At 52.2% G+C, this 12,093-nt stretch overlaps 1 protein-coding gene across 1 annotated transcript; it reads left to right on the top strand.

Moving 5' to 3' along the window:
* The first annotated feature begins 9,381 nt into the window (after positions 1-9,381).
* LOC113782404 (uncharacterized protein K02A2.6-like) lies at positions 9,382-10,170 on the top strand. The gene is made up of 2 exons (XM_027328298.1): positions 9,382-9,460; positions 9,614-10,170. Exons 1-2 carry the CDS (start codon positions 9,382-9,384, stop codon positions 10,168-10,170), a joined length of 636 nt encoding a protein of 211 aa, XP_027184099.1.
* Positions 10,171-12,093: the final 1,923 nt, after the last annotated feature.

Genomic DNA, 12,093 nt, shown 5'->3' with positions numbered 1-12,093 from the left:
CCTCCGCAATATCCACAGGGACCACGAGTAACAGAAACCGGTCCTCCCTGAGGGACATCACGCGACACCCCTGGTTGTCGTACTCCTCCGTTTCCCTTTCCCATCTTAGGGGGCGTACTTGTACCTTCTTGCTCAGAGCTACTCCCAGGAAAGCCCATTTTCTTGGCTTGAAAGTTTTTCACCTACAGCCTAGCATTTTCTACTCGGTGCGCCTTCTCTACGGCCTCACTAAAAGCATTAATCTGGGCCACCGCGAGGACCTTCTGAATTTCTACGTTCAAACCCTGGATAAATCGCCTTATTCGCCGCTGCTCGGTCATGATCAGTTCAGGGGCAAATTTGGATAGGCGGGTGAACTGGCTCTCGTATTCCGCGACAGACTGGGCCCCTTGGCGAAGTCGGATAAACTCATCTTCCTTCCGCTCCTGGACTAGAGGAGGGAAGAATTTCGCGTTGAACTCCCGCATAAAATTCACCCAAGTCCTGGGCGTCTGTTCCCGTTCCCATTTTTGCCGTATGACGTTCCACCAGGAACGCGCCGCCCCTTCCAACTGGAAAACGGTGAAAGTCACCTGCCGTTCTTCGGTGTAGTGCAGGGCAGCGAAAATGTCTACCATTTTCTCGAGCCACCTTTCGGCGACATCCGGATCGGGTTCCCCAATAAATTTCGGTGGTGCGAACTTCTGGAACCTCTCAAGTGCCCTATCGTCGCTTTCGACATGATTGCCCGGGTTTCCAGGATTAGGGTTTGAGGTTCGGCCTTGTTGCTGCACCACTTGTGCCAGCAGGTTGGTCATTTGCTGCATAGCGGCAGCTATCTGCCCGTTGGGGTCAACTCTCGGTTCAGGGTTAGGTCCAGAGGAGGTTTCCCCAGTGCCCCTTTCAGGCGTAGGTTGCCTATGCCCGCGCCCACGTCCCCGGCCACTACGTGTGCCTTCCATTAAATCTAAGTCGATCTAGATCACAAAATAAATATACTGTTAAAGGGCACCTAACCCTCCTTTTCGTAGCACTAAACAGGAACCAGTAAACAAGAACAATTAACTACACAACTCCCTCGTAGAGCATGTAAACACATAACACATATACAGAGAACACATAACAGGATCAACAATTATACAAAACAGTCAGTCAGGTACATACAAAGTCATCCCATAAAACAAAAGAGTCCTCCAAAAGTACTATAGACAGACTAGGTCACGAGTACAAAAGAACTCACGAAAAACTTTCTTTCCCCCCCAGGGCTCTATCCAACATCCACGAGAACAATACCATTTATATCTTAATCAAGGTTGATCACGCTTAACCACACCCGAACAGACCATATGAAGTTCCATAGAATCGCCTTTCTAGTTCGCCTAAGTCCTTTCTAACCTAGGCTCTCATTGAGTTAGTAGCCGGGCACGAGAATCCCAAATAACATAATTCACAACTCGAGCCGGCCGGTCCCAAGAGTAAATCATCCATATTAAAGATTCCTACCCGACATACATACCTAGCTTCCTCAAGTCCCATGATAACGATCCTTACTCTTATAACATGCACAGTTCATAGCTTATGCTCAAAAGAGCACTTATACCTTTCACGAAAGCAGGACCATAACACCACTTGGCCCCAAGCTCACTCCGCGCAGAGACCACGCGAAGTGGCTCTGATACCACCTGTGACAGCCCCACCTTCCCCTAAGGCGAACCAAAGGGTTTAGAGAACTGCCTGCCTAGCTCTCGCCAGGACTAACGGTTCGGTATAGAACGAGCTAATACATTCCGGAGCTTACCAACGCGGGTAAACAAATCAAAATATTAAAATAAAAAAAAAACGAAACCGAAGTCGGCTATGAATAGTAACCGACCCGTCAGAACCCAACCAAATATCAAGCAAACATTCACATCTTGAAACTTAGCATTTACAAGCCAAAGTGGCATACAAAAGTATTCAAAAGTGGATACATGTCTGGTTTGCCAAATCAAAAGGCAAACGGTCCCAAAAGTACATTTAGGGTTTCAATACATGAGCTATACAAAAGATATGTTCAATTAGCTCAATTTGGCAGCCAATTGTCAAATCCAGTCCAAAAGTATTTATTTTCCTGTAAGGAAAACAAAAAGGAACAGAAAGGGGTGAGCTTGCGCTCAATGAGGTACCAAACATATAGCAGTAAAATCATGGCATTTCACATTTAACAAATCAGGTACACATGCCAGATGTAAAGTAAATGAACCAATGATTCAAATCAGAAGGATACAGGTGGCTTTCAGGAGCCAAATTCCCATTAGCATCATCGAAGCTTGATCGAAATAATAGTTGACACTCCGTCAACGCTAAAGGAGTAACCAATACCGTAGACTCCACTTTCTTCGATTCCTTCCACCTCACATACCCCACCGAGCCCGAAATCCAATCGGATCAGAAATGGTAATACTCGAGTATACCCGGAATCAAGGGTCTCAATACCCAAAGATCCCAAAACAGACTACCGTGGTTCGTTATCTAATCGACCAGGCCCTTGCCGGCCCGATTCGAGTAACTGGCCACAGGTGTTGAGCTCAGAGGTCACAGAAAGGTCGTTGGACACAAGCTTCCAAACGACGTTAGAACAGATACAGATCCAGATACAGATAACAGATACAGATACAGATACAGATAGCAGATTCAGATACGTGTTGTCTAAACAATTACATTCAAAAGTTGTCTAAACAATTACATTCAAAATTCTAATCAAATGAGCCATCAAGTAAGCTTCTTCATAATTCATTCCATTTCAGCTCCTGTTAAGGAAAACAAATCTAATGGGGTGAGCGGATGCTCGTGAGGCCAAGAAAACATGCAAGACACGTAGTTCAATAACAATAACACTTACACAATAATGGAAACTATAACATTCGAGTAGTTCACATTTATAATAAACACACTTGAGTAGGGTGCAGGAGTAGGATGCAGGAGCTCTCAGGAGTTAATTTTTCAATTGATTTGCCCCAGGTTCAGTTCAATACATTCTTGTGACGACACCCCGTCACCCGGGTAAATAATTAAATTCGTAGCACTTCACTTATTCCATTTATGTTTCTGAGACGACTCGAGAGGTACCTCCTACCAAATCGGTGTGGTACTTGCTATCGTTCAGGGGTTTAGGGTACTGAGACGATTCGAGATGTAGACACCAAAATTTTTAAATAATTTTTCTTTTTCTTTTTAGTGATAATTCTTGTCTATTTTTATTTGTTAATTTCATGATTTTGGTTTTAGATTTTTTTTAGCATTTGTATAGCATTTTAGATTATTATTATTATCTACTGTTTTATTTTAGTTTTTATTTTTATTTTGCATTCGTTCTTTGCCCTTTTAGCTGTTTATTTTTATTGTAAGACTTTTAGCATAAAATCATCACTCAAAAAAAAAAAAGGGGCATCTTACACACGCGTGCAAGGCAACGCGCGCCATTCCATTCAATACTGGTACACTAACTTCAGCACAGAAACAAAAAATTACAGCGGGGTTTTGGGATTCATTTTCCACATTTCTTTTTTCAAAACTCTCTAGAATATTGCCAACTCACCTTATGATTCTTGACTGGAAGATTCCAGAACAAGAATCATCAAACGGCTCCCAAATGCTATCAAAATGCAGTTTCATCCCCATCGTTGCTCCAAGGGTTTCCAAGGGTTTAGGGAGCTTAGTCTTATAAAAAGAAAAAAAGCAAAGAGCTACGGCGGGAGGGAGGACTGGCGGCTAGGGTTAGAGAGTGAGAGAGAGATATCGAAAAGAAAACTGGGGAAAGGAGTTGGAAAGTGAGGCTGAGAGTTGTGACGACGAGGGAAGAAAGAAACCAGAGAGAGGAGAGTAACGGCAGGGGGGTTTTTGGGAGCGAAGTCTGATGAAGAGGACTGGGGTGACGGCTAGGGTTGAAAAGAAGGGAGCTAAGAGTGAGGTGTGGGGGCTACAAAGAAAAAGAGAGAGCCAGCCGAAAAAACTAAGGAAAAAGGCAGAGGGCTTCACAAGCAAAGGAGGCGGCGGACTAGGATTAGCAAGGGAGAAAACTGTCGGGCAAAGGAAAAAACAAAGGAAACCGAGAGGAAAGCTGGAAAATTTAAGAAAGGGGCTTCGAAAATCAGACGGGGAGAGATAGAGAAAAAACCCAGAGATCAAAGTCTCACATTGGCGTTCTCTTCACTAAAATCTGCAAATTCATCTCCTTCGATCTCTGGTGGTGCGTATTCAATCTCCTACGGCTTCCCGCTGTAGATTCAACTCCGAGAGCAGTGAAATAGGTAATCTCAATCTTTCCCCAGTTCGTTTCAAGATTTGGGCTGCAAAGTCAGTTTTGTACATCCGCCCAAGCTGCATTTTTATTTATTTATTTATTTTGTTTGTTACTGCAGGGGCCCCGTCCTGGGCCCACCCACGTGGCAGCCCACAGAGGGAGGCCTGAGTTGGGCTTAGACCCCCAGGCCCATGGGAACCGTCCCGCGGCCCCCCGCCACTAGGGCTCCAAGGGGCTCCAGAGAACAATCCCGCATAGGTCGGGATTGCTCCCCCTCAGTGCGGGATTGAGGCTATTCTGGGCAGGTCCCGCAACGTACGGAGGTCGGGCTCCTAAGTAGGTATAAATGTAACACACATCAACTGCACAAGGTACGCTCACTATACGCCAATTACTCCCGACTGTGTTACTTCCCGTGAATCCCACTCACCGGAAAACTAACTTCACCGTCGGGGACGATCTCAGGGACGACCTCGGGGCTCCCCCATTGGATCACTTCCTTGTTCGTTTTTCAGGCTTGGGACGCGCTCTTCTCATCGGCACGCCGAGCTCGTCAAGTCAGCTCGGTCCGGGGAAGTTCCGTGCTTCTTCAGTTGGCGCCGTCTGTGGGAAACGAAGGTACGAGTAGTTGTGTTGATGGAGAGAACGCGTTCAAAGCGAACTGTGGAGAACACCGAACCTGGAGCCGGCGAGGGGTCCCGGCGAGTGGAGACCGAGGCGGCTCGGGGCGCCGGGGGCTCAGCCCTTTCGGGGGAATGGAGACAGCAGATTTTTCAGTTCGTGACGGAGAACCTTCCCATGCTAGAGGATATAATTCGACAGGCAAAGGAGGGGGGTGAAGCCGGGGGCGCACAAACCTCCAAGGCGAAGGGAAAGGAGAGGGAATCACCTCCCGTTCCCTCGGAAGATGAGTCACGGGACCAGCCCCCCAAGAGGAAACGGCCACGGACTCCCCCTCGGCCGCGGGCCTCGGTGGTCGGAGATAGCGAGGGGTACTCTCGCGACCGATCCGCTGGGGGCCGACCAAGGAATCCCTCCTCGTGGAAGCTTGCGCAGAAGGAGCCTGAGCGCTCCCCCGCCCGATCTATCAAGAGCCGGCCGCGGGACCACCCCCAGTGGAAGCCTGTCCGGGACAAGCTTGAGCAGATCTTGCGGCCGCAGCTGTACGAGGACAACTACACCACCTCGCCTTTTACCCGGGAGATAGAGGACTACCCACTGCCCCGGAGGTTCAAGATTCCGAACATCGAACTGTATGACGGCACGACCGACTCGGAAGATCACCTTTCGGTCTTCCTGACGCATATGCGCCTGCAAACCGCTGCTGATGGGGTCCGCTGCAAAACCTTCCCCATGTTCCTGAAGGGGAAAGCTCGGCTCTGGTTCCAAGGTCTGTCGCCGGGGTCCATCCGGAGTTTCCCCGAGCTGGCCAGGCAGTTCGCTGCCCAGTTTGTCTCCTCGAAGACCTACTCGAAAAACGTGACTCATCTGATGGCCATCAGGCAGAAGCCGGACGAGTTCCTGAGGAACTTCATGACCCGCTTCAACACGGAGAGCTTGCAGATCAGGGACAAGGATGAAAAGGTGGTCATGGCCGCCTTCATGAACGGGCTCAGGGTGGAAGAGCTCTTTCTCAAGCTCGCCGAGAAGCCTCCCGGAGACCTGGAAGCGCTCTTGACTAGGGCGCACGCAGCCGCTAATGCGGAGGAGGCTGCTCGCCTGAAGAGAGAGTCAGATCGGGAGATCGGAGATCGGAGATCGGAGAGGACGGGTAAACCCGCCCGAGAATAAGGACAGCCAGGCCAAGAAGAATATTTTCGACCGGCTCTCAAAGGATAAGGCCCCCGCTCAACCGCCGCTTCCAGAAAAAGGCTATACCCCCCTAACTCAGCCCAGAGCCCAAGTTCTGGCCGTGATGGAGACGGAGGGCCTAGTGGGGCGGCCGCCTAAGATGGGGACACCCGGAACAAGAGGAACCAGGACCGGTACAGTGCCTTCCACCGTGATGTTGGGCATGATACGGAGGGGTGCTGGGCCCTGCGAAAGGAGATAGAGGATCTGATCCAGCGCGGCTTCCTGGGGCGATTCGTGCAGCAAGATCGACCAGGCCAGGAGCCTGGACACACCTACCGCGGAGACTGGGGCGAGGGCCAGCGTCGCGGCTGCCCTGAACGGCGTGACGTCCCTCGAGACCACTCCCCCGACCCGGACACCCAGAACTTGGTAGGGGTAATAAACACCATCGCTGGGGGCCCCACAGGAGGGGACAGCCATGCAGCTCGGAAGAACAGGCGACCTCCTCCGGAGGGGGATGACTCCTTGAAGCGCCTGCGTATGGACGAAGAGATCACCTTCGGACCAAGGGACGCGGTTCCCCTGGAGTCCGGAAACCACGAGGCCATCGTGATAGACGTCGTGACCAATAATTACCGGGTGAAGAAAGTGTACGTCGACTAGGGGAGCGCGGTGGACATCCTGTTTTACCGGGTGTTCAAGGAGCTCGGGCTGGAGGACGGACAGCTAACCCCTGGTGGGCTTCACCGGACCGCCCATCACTCCGGAGGGGATGATCACCCTGACGGTTACGATAGGGCAGGCGCCCAAATGCCGGACCATCCCCGTCAACTTTGTGGTGGTCAAACAGCAATCCCCGTACAACGTGTTCTTAGGACGACCCGCCCTGAATGCCCTCCGAGCTATCCCCTCGTCTCTCCACCTCAGCGTCAAATTCCCCACCCCGAGAGGAATAACTGAGGTGCATGGGGATCCAGAGGTGGCCAGAGCTTGCTACTTGGCCGTGCTCCGGGGACTTGAGAAGATGGTCGCCCAGACGACCAGCTTGGAGCCTTACATCCAGGGGGAGGAGGCCCGGCGCTCGGCATCTAGGAAAAGATCGAGGAGTTCCCATTGAGAGAGGACAGGCCTGACCAGGTCCTCCGCGTCGGTGCGTCGCTACCACCCGAAGGGAAGGAGGGCTTGAAGGCCCTACTAAGAAAGTACGCCCAGGTCTTCGCGTGGACGGTAGAGGACATGTCTGGGATTCCGACTGATCTGGCTGTCCACCACCTCAACGTGGACCCTCACTTCAAGCCAGTGAAGCAGAAGAAGAGGAGTTTCACCCCAGAAAGGAATGAGGTGATCAGGAAGGAGGTCGGCAAGTTGTTGGAATCCAAAATCATCCTGGAGGTGTAGTACCCGACCTGGTTAGCCAACCCCGTCTTGGTGAAGAAGGAGAACCAGTCTTGGAGCATGTGCGTGGACTTTACAGACCTCAACAAAGCCTGCCCGAAGGACTGCTTCCCCTTACCGAGGATCGACAGGTTAGTAGACTCTACTGTTGGTTTTGACGTCTTGTGTTTCCTGGATGCTTTCAAGGGATACCACCAGATAGAGATGGCCGAATAAGACCGAGAGAAGACCTCCTTCATTACCGAGGAAGGGACTTACTGCTACCGGACCATGCCGTTTGGGCTAAAGAACGCCGGAGCTACCTACCAACGTCTGGTAAACAAATTGTTCCAGAATCAGATCGGCAAGAGTATGGAGATCTACGTGGATGATATGATCGTCAAGAGTCGAACTGATCGGCAGCTCGTCCCCGACCTTAGGGAAATCCTGAACATTCTATGGGAAAAAGCCGGATTGCGGCTGAACCCAAAGGAAATGTACCTTTCGGGGTTAGGTCGGAAAGTCCTGGCTTCCTATGTCCCCGAGAAGGGGATCCCAGGCCAACCCGGATAAGCTCCAGGCCATCATGGACAGTGGCCCCCGAGAAGCGTCAAGGAGGTCGCAGCTGCTCACGGGGAAGGATGGCCGCCTTGGAACAGATTCCTCTCGCGCTCCGCGGTAAAGGGGGCTGCCCTCTTTCGAATCCTGAAAGCACCAAAGGACTTCCAATGACCGGAGGAGTGCCAGACAGCCTTCACCGACCTAAAAGCATACTTGGCAGAGCTTCCTGCTCTGACTGCCCCGAAACAGGGAGAGACCCTGTTCCTATACTTGTCTGCTTGCAACGAGACCGTTAGCGCGGTTTTGGTGCGGGAGGACAAGGGGGCTCAACGGCCAATATACTACGTTAGCCGAGCTTTACAAGGGCCGGAGACGCGGTACACGCCGGCGGAAAAATTAGTCCTCGCCTTGGTGCACGCCGTCCGGAAGCTCCGACCTTACTTCCAGGCCCACAGCATTACTGTCCTGACGGATCAACCCTTACGACAGATACTCACAAAACCTGAGGTCTCGGGCAGAATGACCAAATGGGCCGTCGAACTGGCCGAACACGACATCGGCTATCAGCCCCGCACCGCTATCAAAGCTCAGGTCTTGGCAGACTTTCTCGCCGAGGGAGCCAGTATGTCAGTGACTGAGCCAAGCTCTGTGCCCGAGGAGTCGCGGCCGGAAGAGCCGTTGGTACTATTGGTAGACGGGGCCTCAAGTAAGGAAGGGAGCGGAGCTGGCTTGCTGCTCACCTTGCCCACCGGGGAAGAGCTAACCTACGCACTCAGATTTGACTTCCCGACATCCAACAATGAGGCCGAGTACGAGGCCCTATTGACAGGATTGCGGATAGCCCACCAGATGGGTGTAACTGCAATCAGGGTCCGAAGTGACTCTCAGCTCGTAGTCTGCCAGGTCCGCGGGGAGTACGAGGCCAAGGAGGATGTCATGAAAAAATATTTGGCTAAGGTGAGGGAGGCGATAAAACTGTTCGACATCTTCGAGATTGAGCGGGTACCGAGGTCACAGAACAAGCGGGCGGACGCCCTGTTGAAACTGGCGTCCTCTTCGTTTGCCCACCTGATCAAGGAAGTCTTGGTGGAGGTAGTTAAGCAAAAAAGCATTGACCAAATCCAGGTCTTGGCTATAGATAGCTCGGCCTCGTGGATGACCCCTCTCGTGGACTTCCTCAGCTGGGGGGCCCTCCCAGTGAACAAGACCGAGGCTCGCCAACTCCAGCTCAGGGCTGCTAGGTACACCTACGCTGGGGGAACCCTCTATAGGAGGTCGTACCTGTCTCCCTAGCTAAAGTGCGTAACTCCCGAGGAGGGCGATTATGTCCTCCGAGAAGTTCACGAAGGCCTGTGCGCGGCACATGTGGGGTCCCGAGTGTTGGACAAAAAATGCCTGCTCCTAAGCTACTACTGGCCCTCAGTGTTTCGGGATGCCGCAGCTCTGGTCCAGAAATGCCGAGTCTGCCAGGTGCACGCCCCGCTGCGCCACCAACCCACTCGGGAGATGGTCCCCATCCATAGTCCTTGGCCCTTTGCCCAGTGGGGGATTGACCTGGGTCCCTTCCCCCGAGCTCCTGGAAGGTACGAACACCTCGTGGTGGCCATCGACTATTTCACAAAGTGGATGGAGGCCGAACCCCTGACCACATCTCCGGAAGGGCGATTCAGAAGTTCTTCTGGAAGAACATAGTCTGCCGTTTCGGGATCCCGCATGTCTTGATATCCGACAACGGGCGACAGTTTGCTGAAAATCCCTTCAGGAGCTGGTGCGCCGAGCTCGGGATTAGCCAACACTTCACCTCGGTCGGACATCCCCAGGCCAACGGTCAGGTAGAGAATGCTAATCGAACCATTCTGCAAGGGCTTAAGACTAGGTTGGAACTAGCCCAGTCTAACTGGCTGGATGAACTCCCTAGCGTCCTCTGGGCTTACCGCACTACGCCAAGGACAGCCACTCATGAGACCCCGTTCTCCTTGACTTACGGGGCGGAGACGGTGGTGCCCGCAGAGATCGGTCTCCCTTCGCCTTGGACACAGAATTTTGTCGCGTCAGCTAACGAAGAGGAGCTGAGGTGCAACTTGGACCTGCTAGAGGCCAAGCGTGAGGAAGCGGCAATACGGATGGCTAAGTACAAGAGCCAGCTCGCTCGCTATTATAGACGCAAGGGTGAGGAATAAGGCAGTACCAGCCAGGGGACCTCGTCCGGAGGAAGAAATTCGTCAGCCAAACCCTAGCTCCAACAAAGTTGATCCAAATTGGGGAACGGCCGTAAAGTACTTTAAGAGACAAGCCGGGCTGGGTACTGTAAGCTGCGAACTAGACGGAGTAGAGGTAGCCCGGCACCTGCGCACTTTCTCGAATTGCGGTTGTTCGTAGGGATAGATGGTCCAAAAATATCTACTGTTTTTCTTGGAATTTTCTGCATCCAGTTCTTCATTAAATAAATGCTCTGTTTCATGTTTTAAATCCCCTTCGCATTATCAATGCCGTTTAACTTTTCACTTCTACACTAGCACACTCAGATAATGCTAAGTGTCCTAGTGGGGGGCCCTGAGAGATCGACGCTCGACCCAGGAGGTCGGCATGATTATTTTTAAAATTTTGACGAATTCGACGCTCGACCCAGGAGATCGGCATGATTGCCTTCAAATTTGACGTTCGACCCAAGAGGCCGGCTTGAATGCTAGCGGATGGAATGCCCTCCAAATCTGAGAAATCGGCGCTCGACCCAGGAGGTCGGCGGCTAAGGGACGAATTCAGATGATGAATCAAGGGGAGGCCTTTGGAGTTTGAGAATTGATACTCGACCCAGGAGGTCGGCAGGACTGGCTCTAGAATTTTTCCGCTCGACCCAGGAGGTCGGCGCAGCTTAAAAAGAGCCTTGGGTCCGGTGCTCGACCCAGGAGGTCGGCACGCCACCTAGGTCATTGGAATTTGGTTATTAGTTTAGCTTGGTCGTCTGAAGGGATCCCAGTTTGTCGTCCTTTGCTTCAGCAAATCAGGTTTGACGTTCGATCCAGGAGGTCAGCGTAACTTAAAGCTTCAGGGTTGGGTGTTCGACCCAGGAGGTCGGCGCATCACTCCGGTTATTAGAATTCAATTGCTAAATCAGCCTGACGGTTTGATGGTTTGGTGTCCCTGACAACTTAGCCGTTAGCTTAAAGGGCGATAGATGCTCGACCCAAGAGGTTGGCATGCCGCCTTGGTGGACCTATTTGGTGCTCGACCCTGGAGGTCGGTGTTCCTCTTCGGTTACTAGAGTTCGCCGCTAACTAGGAATTGAGGGTCAAACCAGATAGTTTCATTCAAACTTCATCTCATATATGCATTCAGACCCTATCTATTACAAAGCCTACCGAGCTATACAAGGAAAGGAAAACCTAGCTATGCCTTCTTCTCGCTGGCGACCTGCTTGAGGCGGGAGCTGAAGGTACGCCCTAAACATGTTGAGAGGCGTATGGCGAAGGCTATGCCTTCTTCTCGCTGGCGACCTGCTTGAGGCGGGAGCTGAAGGTACACCCTAAACATGTTGAGAGGCGTATGGTGAAGGCTATGCCTTCTTCTTGCTGGCGACCTGCTTGAGGCGGGAGCTGAAGGTACACCTTAAGCATGTTGAGAGACGTGTGAAGAAGGCTGTTAAAAAGGATCTATGGAGATTATGAACTGCGGGGCATGGCCACATCCTTATAAGAGGATGGAAAGGGTTTCTGGAGTGGCCGCTGCCCTAAGCCACTGGCTCCTTTCCAAAAGCCCTGCCAGGGGTCTCCTCCTCCTCCAGGGGGAGCTCCGCCAGCTCGGCCCCCACATCGCTCCTGCCCACCAGGTCCTTCAGGGCATGCCCTTTGCAGTACCCATCGAAGAGCCAGCCCAACTTCCCCTCGGCTGCGGGGTTGTAATCCTTGAAGCCAGCCAAGTTGAAGCCGGGCAGGTTGAGGCCCTTCACCTGGTCCAGGGCCCGCGTGACGCCGACCTGGAGGATGGGCTGGTTGAGGAGAGCCACGTCCTCGGCGAACTGATCAAAGGAGATGAACTCCCGAACAGCCTTCTTGCACTCCCGGCTGATAGTGCCGGAGAGCTCAATGGCGTGGTCCTCCCTCAGC

The sequence above is a fragment of the Coffea eugenioides genome, chromosome 9 (assembly GCF_003713205.1).
Source record: "Coffea eugenioides isolate CCC68of chromosome 9, Ceug_1.0, whole genome shotgun sequence".
NCBI classification, from domain to species: Eukaryota; Viridiplantae; Streptophyta; class Magnoliopsida; order Gentianales; family Rubiaceae; genus Coffea; species Coffea eugenioides.
The sequence above is the reverse complement of the archived record's forward strand: the minus strand, read 5'-3'. Positions and strand labels throughout refer to the sequence as shown.

Excerpts from the sequence above, each read along its gene's own strand:
- LOC113782404 (XM_027328298.1), top strand. The coding sequence starts at position 9,382 with ATGCCTGCTCCTAAGCTACTACTGGCCCTCAGTGTTTCGGGATGCCGC. Across the intron at positions 9,461-9,613 it reads AGAAATGCCGAGTCTGCCAG|TGGATGGAGGCCGAACCCCT; the intron begins GTGCACGCCCCG and ends TATTTCACAAAG.